Raw genomic sequence first — 17112 nt, 5'->3', positions numbered from 1 at the left:
CCAGGATTGCAAATCAGGATCAAACTGTGGCATTCAATCATGAATAAATAAGGAAGCTTGCTCAAATGACAGTTTTCCAATTAAAACAACAAGTGATCAAACCAGGAAGGAACACATGAACCACAGGGCTTGCTTCCCATCCTCCAAACCATAGTTTGTAGAATTGGAAACATGGAACCCAACAACAGCCACTAGAACAGCCAACCCTAGCCTGTCTCACAGATGCTGCCTGTTCAAATCAGCAGCGGTTCACCATGGTATCTTGAAAAGATCTTTCCCAAACCTGCCATGGGAAATTGAGCCACCCAATCTCTGGGCTAAACATGAAATCTTGCTAATCACCTAAATTGACTTTTTGGGAAACTGTCCTGACCCTATGCTTTGACAGAGGGCTATTTTTAATTATCTCTTTTTAGACTGAGCCTAAAACACAGGAACATAGGAAGCTGTCATATACTGAAGGAGACCATTGGTCCACCTAGCACAATTTTGTCAAAGCTGAGTAGCGGTGGCTCTCCAGGCTTTAAGATAGGGGTCTCTCAGACCTACCGAGAGATGCAAGGGGTTGAATCTGGATCCTTCTGACTGCAAAACAGATGCAGACGAGAGCCATGGCCCTTTCCTGCTGCAGTAACTCTATACTGACCGACTAAGTATAAGGTAACTCTATACTGGCAATATAAGGAAAAGAATGTACTTTGGGCGTATTTTGAATAAGCAATGACGGAGACCAAAACTAGAAAAATAAGAGAGACAGCAAGTGGAAGATTTGGATGTCTTGCAAAAATTATAGAGAAAAGGGGGGGGGGGAATAATCTTTTACAAGCATATTGCTGTGCACTGATTAACTAGACCTATCTGTTGCATATTTATGCTGCCATTTCTTTTGTTTCTACAATCTCTTAGTTTCACACTGTGCTTGGTACAAGGACTTCTGATATTAAAAGTATTGACATACATTTGAAAGGTACTCCATGGCCCTTAATCCTTACAAGTTACAGCTCCAGTATTGCTGCTTTTTCCTTTTCTTTTTTGCCGAGAACAAACCTTTCCAAGAGAACATTTGATGAGCGCTGGCTTGCCATCAAGCTCTCTTTATATTAAAATCAAGAACCCTACCCTGATGAAAACATTTTGCTAAGCATATATATTTACAATATTCAGTCAGCATGTGCAAAGATGTACAAAGGCCAAGCTTGTTCTCGGTCTCCCATCAAGAGTGACAAAGCTTGGAATTAAGGGAATGTTTTTGTTTTCCCAAAGAAAAACATCAGGCAACCCCTGGATATAGTTACTAAACCAATGGATGTCATGGATACAAGGTTAGAGGGGTTTGAAACATGGGGTTCAGGAAAGGGAGGGTATGTTGTATTAGATGAAATAATTCAGGTCCTCATCCTGGTCCCATTACAAGCACTGACAAAAGTAGAAAGGCTGTCCAGAAACTGACTGTGAATTGAAAAAACAAAACAGAACCACCACCCCAGGCAGGGATCTAATTTCATTTACACAGGGCATCTCAGAGAAAAGGTCTTCCTTGACATGAAAAATACCAGGGGACTATTTGCTGAAACACAGCAGGCCTGCAAACCTTCCTACTGGCAGGGCCCCTGGCAAAAATCCAGGGTACGCAAGGCAGAAATCCAGTTGAAACTTCCCTCCCTGCCATACCAGAAGAGACTTAGCTTGTGCAATTCCTAGTTTTCATGTGGAATGCTTACATTTCTACTAACATTTCAAAACTGGCAACCTTGGAATAGAGTCAGTAGGCCATTTATCTGCAGGCTCTCTTTCCCATCGCCTCTAAGAAGTGAGAACCAGCCCCTCCACTTATTTGGAATTATAGAGAAAAAGGCATCTAGGTCAGAAGGCAGGATAGAGAGGAATTGGGGCCCCCCAAGCACTCATAGGAACACAGGACAATATGTTCATCTAGCTCAGTGCTGTCTACTCTGGCTGGCAGCAGCTCTCCAGGATTTCCATCAGAGGCCTCTCCCAGCTCTCACCTGGACATGCTGACTATTGAATATGGGACATTTTACACACAACGCAAGTAAGAACATAAGAGAAGCCTGATGGATCAAGGCAACAGCCCACCTTGTCCAGCATCCTGTTCTCTTAGTGGCCAACCAATTCTTTTGGGAAGCCCAAAGGCAGGATCTGAGTACAGCAGTATTCTCCCCACTTGAGATTTCTAGCAACTGCCATTCAGAGGCACACTGCTTCTGACAGTGCAGGTAAAACATAGCAATGTGAGTCTCTGAATACTAAGCACCTTTGATATAAGTAAAGGTAAAGGTACCCCTGACCATTAGGTCCAGTCGTGGCCGACTCTGGGGTTGCAGCGCTCATCTCACTTTATTGGCCGAGGGAGCCGGCGTACAGCTTCCGGGTCATGTGGCCAGCATGACTAAGCCGCTTCTGGCGAACCAGAGCAGCGCACGGAAACGCTGTTTACCTTTCCGCTGGAGCGGTACCTATTTATCTACTTGCAATTTGATGTGCTTTCGAACTGCTAGGTTGGCAGGAGCAGGGACCGAGTAACGGGAGCTCACCCCGTCGCGGGGATTCGAACTGCCAACCTTCTGATCAGCAAGTCCTAGGCTCTGTGGTTTAACCCACAGCGCCACCTGCATCCCTTTGATATATATATCGCAAAACTATATTAGGAAGCATGAAACTTGTGTCCAAACAACTATGCAAAGCATTGCTGCAACTGGCTGCAAACTTGGGAATAAAGAACCAGCGAACTCAGCTGCACTCAGCTTCCATGAAAATGTGCAAAGGACGGGGCTGTCAACCAACCTTCTTTTCCCGTAAGAGAAAACCAGTTTAAGCACGAGTCAATTTAGCTTCATAACAGACCGATGCATCTTTTAAAGCTGTCCTCAGCTGTCCTTGTGGCACTTAAGCAACCACAAAATGTTGGCAGGCTGGTAGTGCGATCCTGCGTGCATCTACTCAGAAGAAAGTCCCGCTATGTTCAGTCTAACAGGGCCAGCCTGTACACACCTGTCTGGGGGTAAGCCCCATTGAGCTCAGTGGGGCTAACCTCTGATGGTGCAATCCTACACGCGCCTATACAATCTCCTGTTATCAAACAGGTTCACCGCAGATGCAACTGTCCTGCTTGTCAAACCAGCTTTACTCTGGGCTGGTGTCATTTCGGTGTAATTGAAGCCGACAAGAGCTGTAGCTGAAGGGGGAGGCTAAACAGTCTTGATAGTGACCTCAAATGGCACCGGACTGTTTGATGAGCCTTACGGCTCCCTAGAAACAGGTGATGTAACTGGAAGGAACTGAAGTATATTGCTATGTCTTAGCAATATAAGTGTGAATGTGCTTTTCTGATGAATAGCCATTATTATTTGTATGTATTTATCTAAGAAAATGTATATGCTGTTTAATTGTAAGTAAAACCTCTAGCAAACAGAGGATGTCACTGTACATTACTCCTCATATTAAGGGAACCCTGAAAGGAGAGTGGTCAATTTGGAATAATTTGTAAGAAAATAAAATTAGGGCAGGGGAAGGAAAGCCTCAGGTCTTTTAGGCTGCAATTCTCTTGTAATGTTGCATTACGTTGTAAAACCAATGGCTCAGTCTTGAATTTAGCATGGGAAACATGCTGCAGGCTTATGATGTACAACACATTACTATCAGCACTTAGTATATACCATACCCTCCAACATTTCTCCAATGAAAATAGGGAGTAGTAGTAGTAATAATAATAATAATAATGTCCCATCCATCTGACTGGGCTGCCCCCACCAAACTGGGCAGCTTCCAACATATATAAAAACATAATAAAACATTAAAAACTTAAAAACATCCCTATACAGGGCTGCCTTTAGATGTCTTCTAAAGGTTGTATAATTATACTTATCTCCTTTGCACAACTCCATACCCTCCAACATTTCTGCAATGAAAATAGGGCTGTTCTTGGGAAAAGCAGGAAATTTCTGGATCAAATCAGAAATTGGGATGACTTCTGTAAATCCGGGACTGCCTCTGGAAAATAGGGACACTTGGAGGGTCTGAGATACAGTATCTAATATCCATCATTACAAGCACATTGGAGGGTTTTGTACCTTTCTGTGCAAAGTTGAGGAGGAGAGAATATTTGGTGTTCCCTATCCCACTAGGAGCTACCGCATTTCATACGTCTGCTTGCTACATGTCTTTCCTGTTCTAATTCTCCCCAAACTCAACTGGCAAACAGTTCATTTTATTTATTTAACCAAGTTGTTACACCTCTTGATTGCAAAAACGCCTCTAAGCAGTTGACAAAAATATAAAAAGGTAACAACAACAAGCCCACAAAGTGCTTACGATCCAAACTGATACAGGAAGGACACACTGCAGTGCCTTCATTGCCTTTTTATACCGTGCAGCCTTTGCCTCCAAGGACCTCAATGTGGCATACATGGTTTTTTCCTACTCCCCTGTGAGGTAGGTTCGATGAGATATACTGTAGTGACTTGCTCAAGACCAGCCAAGTGGGGATTTGAACTTGGACCTTTCTGGGCCTAGTCAGTCATCCAAACCACTGCATCAAACTGCATCCCTTGTACAGAAAGGAGGCAAGGGTACTTGGTCACTACAGTGGTACCTCTGATTACGAACTTAATTTGTTCTGGAGGTCCGTTCCTAACCTGAAACTGTTCTTAACCTAAGCTACCACCTTAGCTAATGGGGCCTCCTCCTGCTGCTGTGCCGCCGCCATGCAATTTCTGTTCTCATCCTGAAGCAAAGTTCTTAACCTGAGGTAATATTTCTGGGTTAGAGGAGTCTGTAACCTGAAGCGTTTGTAACCCGAAGTGTTTTTAACCTGAGGTACCACTGTACACTGTAAGGAACAGGAGGAATGAGCTGGACTTTTTAAGGGTAGGCTGTGCACAAATAAACATGGCACAGGCCAGAACCAGGTATCACTTTGTTTTTCTGGTATGGATCCAGGTACAGGATCCCGGATTCTTGTTGAGTCGTGTCCTTGGCACACTTCCATGTATGTACTCAAAATATTTCTTCCCTCTTTCTTTTATTTAAAGCAATGTGTTTCGTTGGGAGAGGCTCAAAATCACTTAAGCGATGCCAATAAAGCTCCGTCCTCATTGATGTTGTATGCAAATTGGACAAGAGTTGTGACAAAACACACATACTCATTTTCCCTCTGTGCTGGCATAGATCCAAAGCATTTTTCAGCTGTGCTCAAGAAAGGGCTCTGCACCTCAGCAAGTCAAACATGATACATGTGTCACAGATGGCAGCTCACAAGGAGTGGGGCCAATAAGTCTTTGGGGGCTTCAGTCAATTTGGTAGAGCCCAAAAGGGGGCCCAATATTATGCCAGCCTGCCTCCAGAGGAACTTTTGATTGTGCTCTTTGAAAATCTGATTCCATGCTATATCATGATCCATACAGTGGTGAGGCTAACTTCCGAGTGGACATGTGTAGGAATGCATTGAGCTGTCGGACCTTTTTGGCTCTACAGGCCAGATCCTTGTCATAGAAGTACACCATTGGCCAAATTTGACAAGTGGGAGGGGCTACCCACCTGTCAATCACACACCTTTAGGAAGTGGGGAAACGTTTGGGTTTCTGTTTGAAAACAACAAACTAAAAGCCCCTTGGGTGTATAAAATTAGTTATAATTCTCTGGTCCTGGCCATTCACAATTTGGCACAGTGACATCTAGGAATCACTACACTGGATAACACTTAGATTTTGTGTGTGTGTCTAAGGGGAGGGTGATAGCACTAAAGAATGGAACTAAGTTAAGGGTCACCAAGTCACTGATTATGTTTTAGACTAAATATAGACCCAGCATGATCCTTTAAAAAACTTGGGTTTTTTTACTGCTATGAATGACTTCCTTCTATGTTTGCAGATAGCCATGTGCTATGCATATTGGATGAAGAAGATTTCACTACCTGCAACTGAAATTAAGGAAAAGCAGTGCAACATTTACAAACTACACTGCATAAAAATTTTCTCTCGGGTCATGAAGGGTCAAATAACCTAAGCAGTGACTACGTACCATATTGACTCGAGTCTAAAGTGTCATTGAAACTAACATGCACTTCCATTGTCAGAACTTTGAAACCAAAAAAAGGATTTGCTGGCGAATGTAAATGTGCCATCGAATCTAATGCACACCTTACTTTTCGCAATGCAATTTGACCAAAAAATGTGAGCATTAGATTTGAGGAAAAACAATATCTGCTACAGAAACCTCATTTCATACTTATGGTTATTTTCACGTAAGGCCTACTCAGAGTAGACCCATTGATACAAATGAACCAAAGTTAGTCATGTCCATTAACTTCAATGGGACTATTCTGAGTAGGGCTAACACTGAATACCACCCTAGGAATTGTTGCAGATGCATTTACTCACCCCTTCACACCAACACTCCCTGCGGGTGGCACATTTTATTTGTCTTACATGTGCACAGAGAGCCTAAATGTGAATTGCTGGTAATAGCACCCTGGTAGGTTGATCTTAAGGGACACGGGTGGCACTGTGGGTTAAATCACAGAGCCTAGAACTTGCCAATCAGAAGGTCGGCGGTTTGAATCCCCGCGACGGGGTGAGCTCCCGTTGCTCGGTCCCAGCTCCTGCCCACCTAGCAGTTCGAAAGCACCCCTAAGTGCAAGTAGATAAATAGGTACCACTCCGGCGGGAAGGTAAACGCCATTTGCGTGTACTGCTTTGGTGCACCAGAAGCAGCTTAGTCATGTTGGCCACATGACCCGGAAGCTATACACCGGCTCCCTCGGCCAATAAAGCAAGATGAGCGCTGCAACCCCAGAGTCGGTCACGACTAGACCTAATGGTCAGGGGTCCCTTTACCTTTAGGTTGATCTTAAGAGGAGCACAGTAAAGCATTTTTACACCACCTTTCTCCAAACAGCCAAGTTTTATGTTTCTAAATAGAAATAAACTGAACCAAAACAAAAGTTCCCCCAAAGTTACTCTTCCCCAATCTTGGCAGTGTATGCGCCTGGTGAATTCTTGGGTCATGTGCAAACATGCATCAAGACTCATGGCCCTAAAGCCTGAGTAAAATGCAAAACAACTAAAGTAAACTGAATCTGAAAAAAGCATTAGCTCAGAGTTGATGAACTTGTGCCTGAAGAATACAGCTGCAGGCTCATGCACATTATTACTTTCCTCTATACAAATAATAATAATAAATCTTTGTACAAATAAGTCTAGCATGTTTGGAAAGGTTCTAAGCCTAGCCTCCTTCAGAGCATGGTAGCTTATTGAGTGGAGCCTCACAGTTTAGTCACCCAACTGAGATCTACACTATGCAAGGGGAACCTGTGGCTTTCCAAATATTTCGAACCACATCATCCCTAACCATTGACCATGCTGGCTGGGGTTGATGGGAGTTAGAGTCTAGCAACATCTGGAAGGCACCAAGTTTCTTAATCCCTGAAGTAGGGCTTAACAATGCACTAAAAAGAAATTATCTTAATTAGCAGTGTTCTCTAGCTCAGTGGGAAAAACAGTTTCTAAAATAGCAAACATTGTTTTAATATCCACTGGAGGGGAAAAAAACCAAGGTATTAAGCCAAAAAGTACCTGGGCCCAATCCAAGGAAAATTCTGACAGTTACTATAGGCATATGTTCCATTGTTGCAAGTTTCCCAATGCTTTGGGGATTAAGGGCATACAACTTCTCTGAGATAGGATCCAAGCATAGCCAAGCAAAGGGCCAAACAACCTAGGTATGAATCACTAAGTCAGGCAAACCTCTCTGTTCTCCTCAATCTCTCCATTTGCAATAAGTAGGATGTTACCGACTTAGACAACCATATGAAGCAAGGCAACAAAATGAGCTTTGTGAAACAGCTGAATACTTTGAAGTGCTATACAAATAAAAATATTTTAACATTATTCAGAAAGGACTATTGATTTGAAACAATCTGAGAAAACATAAAACAGGAGCCGGAGAAAGGGATTCAGAAGTGAGAGATGCAGTATAAGAGTTTAATTTATAGTGGTTTCTTTCTGCAACAGGAACTGACTCCAGGTTAACTCTAAAGAATCTGCAAACGAAGCACTGAATGGCAAAACCAAACAAAGATTCTCATGGCACCTTTAAAATTTATTACATTTATTGTGGTGTCAGGGTTTGCTGGAACAGACTTAGCATGGCTAACCTTCTGAAAAACTGACCAGTTATCTATTACCCCTTTACATAAGACAAAGGAGTCATTGATTACATCAGAGGGCAGCAGAGGCAGAAGCAAAGTAAATATTAATTTATAAAGTATCTGATCACAAAATGACGCAATTGAATGACACAGATTGTGGGAGGGGGGTATTTGCTTTTTTGGTTGGCTTTTTAAAAGAGAGTTCTGAGTGATTGCCTAGCAAAAATATTAGGCTGTAAAAAATCAAAATGGATATGATATGCAGCTTGAAGCTCATCATTCTAGTTGCTTAATTCTTTAAAACAAAGCACTTTTTACTGTTCTTTCCTGATGTCAGTTTTACGTGCCTGTAGATCGCCCATCCCAAAAAAGTGTCTAATTGAAAGTAGACGCAACTTTTTAGTGTGGTAAGAAAACAAAGTGAAGATTCTCAAAAACCATCTTGGAAAATATTACTGAAAAATAAACCTATGCTAACATAATTACCTCAAAGATTTTTTTTCCAGCAAAACTTTATTTCCATGGTCACAAACCTATTTACGTGGAAACAAGTTCTGCTGAAATCCATTGAACTTACTTCAGTGAAAATTGTAGGCTCTATATACTGCATAAAATTAAGGTTGCAATCCTTAAAACACTCAATAAACCCCACTAGGATTACTTCTGAGTAAGCACACATAGGATCACTCTATGCAAAAGCTTTTATTCTACTGAAACCAGTATTCGAACATAGCTGTTATTTTAAAATGGTGTAAGTGTAATTTTATTCAAAGCAAGGGCGGCCATGGAAAGTTAGGTCCAAGGATTAACGCCAGAGAAGTTCTATTTCCATACGCCTGGTAGCATAATGGACAAGATCTGCAGGAATATCTTAAGCATGTTTAATCAGAACCAAACCAGCCATTTTTGGGACGGGGATTTGCGCTTGCCTCCCCTCCCCGGGACAATTGTCCTATGTAATGCAATTGTCCTAGAACTATTAATTAGTAAAGCCAGAAGCTTGGAAAGTTACAGGGCCATTCGCAACCCTTGAAGTGTGTGCGTAAAACAGAATTAATGCCGTTCGGAGATGTTGTCCACTAGCCTCCGCCGCGTTCCCTCCCTGGGCCAAACTCTGTCCTGGTTGTTGATGCAAAAAGCAGCGTGCCTCCTTCGCTCCATGCGGGCTGGCAGGCCTCCCTCGCCTGCCCCAATCAAGAGCCGCAGCGGCGGAGGAGTGGCCCGGGGGCGGCGGCCCAGGCCGGCGGCGAGAAGAGCTGCAAGCGGCGGAGGGGGAGGGGGAGGCGTGGAAGGGAAAGGAACAAAAGCAACCTCTCTCTCCGTTGAAACCGGCCAGGTACCAGCTGTTATGCCTATGACACTTCTAGTGCCAGAGCCATTAGGCACATATTTCCGGGAGGGGGGGTATCATTTGCCGCATGCAAACAGAAGGTGTCTTTTTTTTCTGAGCAGACCACCCTTTTTTCCCCATTGCAACAAAGCTAATTCATTCACGCAGCCCAAACCCGCCGCTCCCCACCCGCTTACCTTCCGCAGCTCGTTCTCGATCTCGCCCGCTTTCAAGACGATGGGCCCCCGCACGGCGTACTCCACCGCTTTGACCTGGGGGTTCATGGATTCCAGCGTGAGGATCTTTTCCCGGGTCTGCTTCTCCTTGATCGGTATCGCAGAGGCCTTGGCAGCGCTGCTCCAGTCTTTCCCCGGCGGCCGGCGAGGCCGGGCGGCCGATCTCGGCTGCTTGTTGCCGGCCACGAGCGAGGAGACGAGGCGCACGGCCGCCTCTGTCCGTTCATTCTTGCTGCTCGGGCGAGCGGCTTCTTTCGCGAGTCCCGAGAGGCGATGCATGCTCCCCCTTGGAGGGTGCAAATTCCAGAGGTGGTGGGGAAAGCAATCACATCCACCTCTAAAAAAAAGCAACAACAAAAACACCCCCCAAACAACCCACTGTTATTTCGCAACAGAGATGCAGTAAGACCTCACGAGCAAAATTTTAAAATAAAATAAAATCAACGTTGCCCGGGTACAAGTGCATGCTTGGCAAGGTTCTTTTTTTCCTCCTCCAAGCTTCCAAGCAACTTGACGGAAAGAGGGCAGAGTTGGGTCTTTACAAGAAAGAGCAGTTATGCTCTCGCCCAATGAGGAGGAAGACTCCCAGCACTGCAAGGATTAGGTCCTCGCAGTCGCAATCTGTATTCTCTGCAGAGGAGCAAAGTCCGGGGAAATCCCATCCGGCCAAAGACCCGAGACACCCCCAACTGCAAGCCCGCCCCTCCAAGACCCTCTTTTTCCCGCTACCGCCTGTGGAGATAAGAGATTGCACCAGCCAGGACTGTCAGCCGCGCTGCCTGGTGGATCTTGTAGTCCTGCTTCCCTCTAGCTGAGCCAACCCAGTAGCACCAGGTGGTGACATATAAAACTACCACGCCCAGAATCCCCTCCTAGGTAGAGCAGCCTAGTGCTTGTATTTTGTCATTGTGCTTGCGAGGATGTGGGATGGAGTTGGCTGCGTGGGTAATAATGGGGAGATCACGCCACGTCTAAAATGCGATCTCCTTAAATAGTAGCTTGTGTAGTTTGCTGGCTTTTAATTTTAAAAGGCGAGGCTATTTGAGAAACGTTGCCGTAATTATTGTTTCCCCCACGGCGGTGCAGTTCCAAATTGAAGAAGGCTCCCCAGGTCGCGCAAACACTGCATGCGTTAAAGAGAACCTGAAAGAGAAATGCTCCTGCAATTTCAAAGCCCGTGATAAAGGGTACAATCCTATCGGGTCCTGTGCATACTAATAGCGTGGTCATTATCCGTGTGCAGTTTATTGTGCAGCGACAATGGAACCAGCTGTAGGAAACGCCAAAGTATACACCAGTAAAAATCTCACACAGAGAGAAAAACAAAGGGAGAAGCCTTCTCAAAATACAACCTAATGAAAACTCAACAGGCTTAGTGGTCACAGAGTACAGGGCTAGGGGGTGGAATGGAGTATCCTAATAAGGGGCATGGCTTGCAACACACTGTGCAGGAGCAGCTATACTGCAACATTCTGTTGCAGGCACACTTAACCACAATTTCTAGGGATATGGCTCCACTGAGCTGGATGTGACATCCAGATAAACTTGTTTAAGATAAAAACTGTAAAGTGTCTTGGCTGCACTGTAAAACTCACCCATAAGGATATAAGAAGAGCCTAGACCACAATCCTGTTCTCACAATTGCCAGCCGGGTGCCTGTTTGAAGCTTGCAAACAAGGCCAGAACTCAACAGCCTACAGTTTCCAGCGACGTATTCAGAAACATTACTGCCTCCAATCATGGATCTCAGGGTTGCGGGTTTGAGCCCCACATTGTGCAAAAAGGTTCCTGCATTGCAGGGGGTCAGACTAGATGACCCTTGTGGTCCCTTCCAACTCTTCAGTTCTATGATTCTTTGGCACCAGAGCATACATATCATGGTTAGTAGCCATTGGTAGCCTTATCCTTCATAAATTTGTCCAACTCCCCCCTCCCCACAATGAAATCTCTGGATGTTGCTCAGAAACTTTCAGCAGTGAAAAATAAGATTGTTAATATTATTATCTACAGCTGGACAAGGTTAAATCCTCATGTTGCTTCACCCTGTACAGGGGCGGAATTAGGTTTGATGAGGCCCAAGCTACTGAAGCTAATGGGGCCTTTCATATGTCCAGATGTCCTTTGTCAAAAACAAATTGTCGTTGTTTTTTGTGTTGAATATATGCTATATGATAATTGATGGACCTACTAGGTATCTAAAGCCATTTGCCACTGTTGCTGTATGTAGGTTTTATTTTATTTGCTTTTTATCTTATATTTTGGAAATGTACATCCATTTTTTTTCCTCTTTAAATTTTCTGGGGGCCCCCAAGAGAGTGGGGCCCTAAGCTATACCTTGTTTAGCTTATATGTAAAACCGGCACTGATCCTGTGTATCTATCAACTGGCTAGAGGCTTGCACAAGATGTGAGTGGCTTGTCCTATTCTCAAAACAGATTTTCAAAGGTAGTTCCCCTCTAGTAAATGTGCCTAGGATTAAGGCCCTAAGGCTAAAGCAAAGAAAGAAAAAGTGGGACTACAACTACTTTTGTACAAGGAAGAGCATTTATGACTCAATATAAGCCACCAGCAACGATAAGAGAACAGCACTGAACTGTTGCACAATTAATTGGGCCCGTTCAGCAACAGTGTTTTTCCACTAATGATGCTTACATTTTTGACATGGAAAATAACTATGCAGTCTGATGACTTTATATGTAAATTTGAGAGCCATGGGTCTTGCTCCCAGGTAAATGTATATTGAACATACAGTAGTACCTCAGGTTAAGTATTTAATTCGTTCCGGAGGTCTGTTCTTAACCTGAAACTGTTCTTAACCTGAAGCACCACTTTAGCTAATGGGGCCTCCTGCTGTTGCCGCGCCGCCGGAGCACAATTTTTGTTCTTATCCTGAAGCAAAGTTCTTAATCTGAAGCACTATTTCTGGGTTAGCAGAGTGTGTAACCTGAAGCATATGTAACCTGAAACATATGTAACCTGAGGTACCACTGTAATAAGAAGCTGCTGGATCAGTATACTGTATACTGTTCTCATAGTGGCCATTCAAATGCCTGTAGCAAACCAGCAAGCAGGATTTGAGCACAAGATCCCTATTCCCTCCTGTGTTTTCCAGCAACTGGTATTCAGAGACATTGCTGCCTCCAGTTGTGGAGGCAGAGCATAGCCATCATGGGTATTGGATAGGTCCATACATTTGTGTGGCCAGCAAGAAAATAATAATTGACAACAATGATGTTCTATTCACTATGAATGATAGTTGTGTGTACTAATCTACAGCACATGGCACATAAGGCTTTACATAGAGAATAACCAAATCCAGCACATGCTTTCATATGACAGCCCTTTAGGACGCATTTAATTGGCATCTCTTACAAAATCCAGTGCACATGCTTGAGAAGAGGGCATATAATAAATTTGAATACAGTCATACCTCATGTTATGTTTGCTTCATGTTACGTTCTTTCAGATTATGTCCCGCGGCGATCCGGAAATACTGAAAAGGGTTACTTCCGGGTTTCGCCGCTCGCGCATGCACAGAAGTGCAAAATGACATCATGCGCAGAAGCGGCGGATCGCAAACCACATGTGCGCAGACGCGCCGCTGTGGGTTGCACTCTTTTCATGTTGCGAACGGGCCTCTGGAATGAATCCCGTTCGCAACCAGAGGTACCACTGTACATATATTATAATATACACACTGCTTGTTTTTTTTATTAATTTTTTTTTTAAGGGGAATTGAATATTTCTGAACCATTTAAAGCTCATCTACACAGAATGGAAGATGGCAGGATCCCCAAGGACATACTCTATGGGGAGCTGGCTTCAGACGATGGGCTTGTAGGCAGAAAAACTCTACGTTACAAAGATGTCTGCAAAAGGTGTTGGCAACATCAACCCCGCCTTATGGGAATGCCTTGCCTGGAGACAGTCTATTTGTGTATCCACAACAGTGCCCAGAGCAGGAATGACTCCTGGGAGGAGTGCAAAGAGAATAAATGCCATAGTGCGCCTGTAGAAGCAAAACCAGATGCCTACATCTGCCCCACCTGCAATAAAACATGTCTCTCCTGCATTAGTCTCTATAGCCAGAGCAGGCGCTGTAAATCTCCAGTGGTTTAATTTTATCTCCAGGCGCATTCTTCCATTGTCTCCCAAAACAGATGCCAACAAATTTAAAGGCTGTTTTAACAATATGTAGAAAAGGCCCATGCATATCTACACAGAAGCAACAGCAAAATCCTAGTCATGTCCACTCAGAAATGAATCTTGGTGATTTCAGTGGGATTTATTTCCAGGTAATCATGTACAGAATTGCAACCGTAGGCAACAATCCTATACCATTGAATTCAATGTGCCTTCTGTATATGCAGGTATAGGATCGCTTGTCAGTGTTACAAGCTGCACTGCCTGTAGGTTTGATTCACAAGCCAATTACGCAGAAGTATTTTGATTGAAAATTAATTTCCAAAATCTTCCGATTCATCAGTTGTACGTGTCTCAGTATGCAGCACTGTAGGTCGTGACACAACAATGCCATCTCTATGATTAACAAAAAGCTGTTGGATATTGTTGTTGCTGTGCAGGTTGGTAATCTTTGATGTTTCATGAGAACTATTGGCAGAACTATGACCTTTGTAAAATAATGATGTAAATACTCTGTCTTCACCAGTTTTGATGTTTACTTAAATGTCTGACTGTTGCACAAATAACTTGTATGTGTCAAGTTAATTAAGTAAAGAGACTGTGTTGTTACATTCTTGGTTCGGAGAAATCTAGTATGATCAAACAAGGACTTTGGCTATAGGTGCTTCATTAAATTAAAAAGAAAACTAACAACATTCCAGGCCTCATTTAACTACCGTAATGCCCCAAGGGATAACTGTTTCATTCGTTGGTATTATACTAAATTTTACTCAGAGTAAATAACTGAAATTAATGAATATGACTTAGTTAGGTCCATTAATTTCAGTTGATCTACTCTGAGTAAAACTTAGTTGACTGCTACCCACTGAGTCTAGTTTTTGTTCAGGAATTAAACTCACTTTGTATGTGAGTTGTTGTTTTTTGCTACAGTGTATATATCAAAGAGGAAGAATGTTTGAATAACATGCTACAGCCTGTATTATTCTGAGCCAAAGTGAGAAAAGTTGATATGCCCTAAAAATAGAGATTAATTATCTCAGTAACTAGGTGCATAATTGGAGTGTTTTTATTAAAAGGCATGCACTGCAAGGTCCCTGGTCCAAGCCTCAGCTCATATGGGAACTTCCTAGATGGCTTTATATAATATGCCACATTTCTTAGCTTTAGCATCTCATTTTTAATCTGAGGACAAGCCATTTGTGAATATTATTCAAGGTGCATTTGCACCTATGTTCTCAAACAGCTGCAGTTAGCAAAACCTTCAGCAGGAAAATACTTCTCTTCTGTACTGTCTGCACTGTGAAATGTGAAGCACTAGAGAACTTAATAAATGCATTGTGCAAATACAGTACAGTAAGAAGCATTTAGCATCCTGCAGGTGTGGACAAAATATGCACTTGTTTATTGCTTTCCCATCTAGGATGGAGAGAGTTATGGTAAGTTCAAGCAAGAACTATAAACAAAGGCTATATATAAGTGCAAAGAGGATAGCTGAAATTACTAGGCACTGCCTCTGACAATATTTCTGAAATGTTACTAAGTTTAAAAAAGATTTTAAAAATAAGATACTAATGCTGGCACAGTAAAATTAGACAGTGATCAAGAAATCAAGATCATGAGAAGGGATAGCTTTATGTAACTGAATAAGTAAAGGGAAGGGCCTTTCCAATATATTTTGGTGCCAATGTATAAAGTCTGATTTATGTTTTTCCTTAGTGATAAATATATACTAATACAATGAGTAGCATAAAATCTTCAGTCCTTTAATGGTGCTTGAAGTCTGCCACTGGAAGCAGCTCCACTGAGTTACATCACTTCTAGAGCCAAGATTATTGTATGCTGCCTACACTGGAAAAGACAGCATTGCAAGTACATCTTTGTAATAATGTTGACAGGTCTATGGGCTGTCTAAAGCAATAATCTTCAGAGAGATTCCCCTGCCCGAAGACCTCATCCTCCTGGATGCATTATGAAATCAAAGTGTGGAAACAGAATGAGAAGAAATGAATTAACATTTTGTTCAAAATAAGAACATTGCATAATTGTAAGTTGGAATTTCCCCTCTTAAATATGATGTTCCCTGTGTCAGGTGCATGGAATTAGTAGGTTGTTCCCAGATATGACTAAGGTCTTCATTGTAAAAACTTTTAGGGGCCCTTTAATAAAGATGTATAAAATAAATATGTATTCTCAGGGGCAAAGTATTAAAATAATAGAATTTTAGAGTTTGAAGGGACACTGAGGATCATCTAGTCCAGCCCCCTGCAGTGCAGAAATATGCAGCTATCCCATATGGGGATCAAATCTGCAACCCTGGTGTTTTCAGCAGCATGCTCTAACCAACTGTAATATGTAGGAATTTTTAAATATCTGGGTGGCTCTGTGGGTTAAACCACAGAGCCTAGGGCTTGCGAACCAGAAGGTTGGCGGTTCGAATCACCATGATGGGGTGAACTCCCGTTGCTCGGTCCCAGCTCCTGCCCACCTAGCAGTTCGAAAGCACAGCAAAGTGCAAGTAGATAAATAGGTACCGCTCCGGCGGGAAGGTAAACGGCATTTACGTGTGCTGCTCTGGTTCGCCAGAAGCGGCTTAGTCATGCTGGCCACATGACCCGGAAGCTGTACGCCGGCTCCCTTGGCCAATAAAGCGAGATGAGCGCTGCAACCCCAGAGTCGGCCATGACAGGACCTAATGGTCAGGGATCCCTTTACCCTTTACTAACAAAATAATAGTATTAACACTGAAAAAATGGGAGAGGAGTTTAATACAAATGGTAGAGCCAGACATGACAAATATAGGTTTATAATCCTCAGATATGGCTGTTTTGCCCATTAAATGCTTCTTTTGCCCTGATTCTTTATCTTGTGGGCAGAGAGGTGATGGATTCTGAATTCTTTACTCAATTATGTAGACTAGAAGGTCTGCTTGTTTTATGAAAACAACAGAGGTTATCAAAATTCTATCACTATCATCTTTGTTACTCATCTCTGTCCTAAAGTTTAAAGTGTCTTCTTAATTTCCTTTATTTTTGTGATCACTTTGCATTTTTATAGAGCAGTCAGCTGTGAAAGTGGTTAATGTGTAAAAGTCATTGTCCTTGAATAACACCACATTTGTTTTCAGAGACAAATCAGGAAGACAGCCTCGCTACAAGGACTTGTGAAGAAAACCTCTTTGCTAGGCCCCTGCAGCAAGTATAGTACCTGAATGTATGAGGAAATCATTTGGAAGCTAC

At 43.0% G+C, this 17112-nt stretch overlaps 1 protein-coding gene and 1 long non-coding RNA gene across 2 annotated transcripts in view; one reads left to right on the top strand and one right to left on the bottom strand.

Annotated features, from left to right (window-relative positions):
• Positions 1-10796, bottom strand: part of GPT2 (glutamic--pyruvic transaminase 2) — a 26564-nt gene extending 15768 nt beyond the window's left edge. The window contains exon 1 of the mRNA XM_081924057.1: positions 9695-10796. Coding sequence (XP_081780183.1) covers positions 9695-10012 — 318 coding nt within the window. The 5' untranslated portion in view covers positions 10013-10796. The remainder of the gene's footprint in view (positions 1-9694) is intronic.
• Positions 8752-17112, top strand: LOC309377176. The gene is made up of 3 exons (XR_014171468.1): positions 8752-9503; positions 15772-15920; positions 17001-17112. It is a non-coding gene; the product is annotated as an uncharacterized lncRNA (long non-coding RNA).

The sequence above is a fragment of the Podarcis melisellensis genome, assembly GCF_964234715.1.
Source record: "Podarcis melisellensis genome assembly, chromosome: 8".
Taxonomy (NCBI): Eukaryota; Metazoa; Chordata; class Lepidosauria; order Squamata; family Lacertidae; genus Podarcis; species Podarcis melisellensis.
Note: the sequence above shows the minus strand (reverse complement) of the source record. Positions and strands in the feature narration are given on the sequence as shown.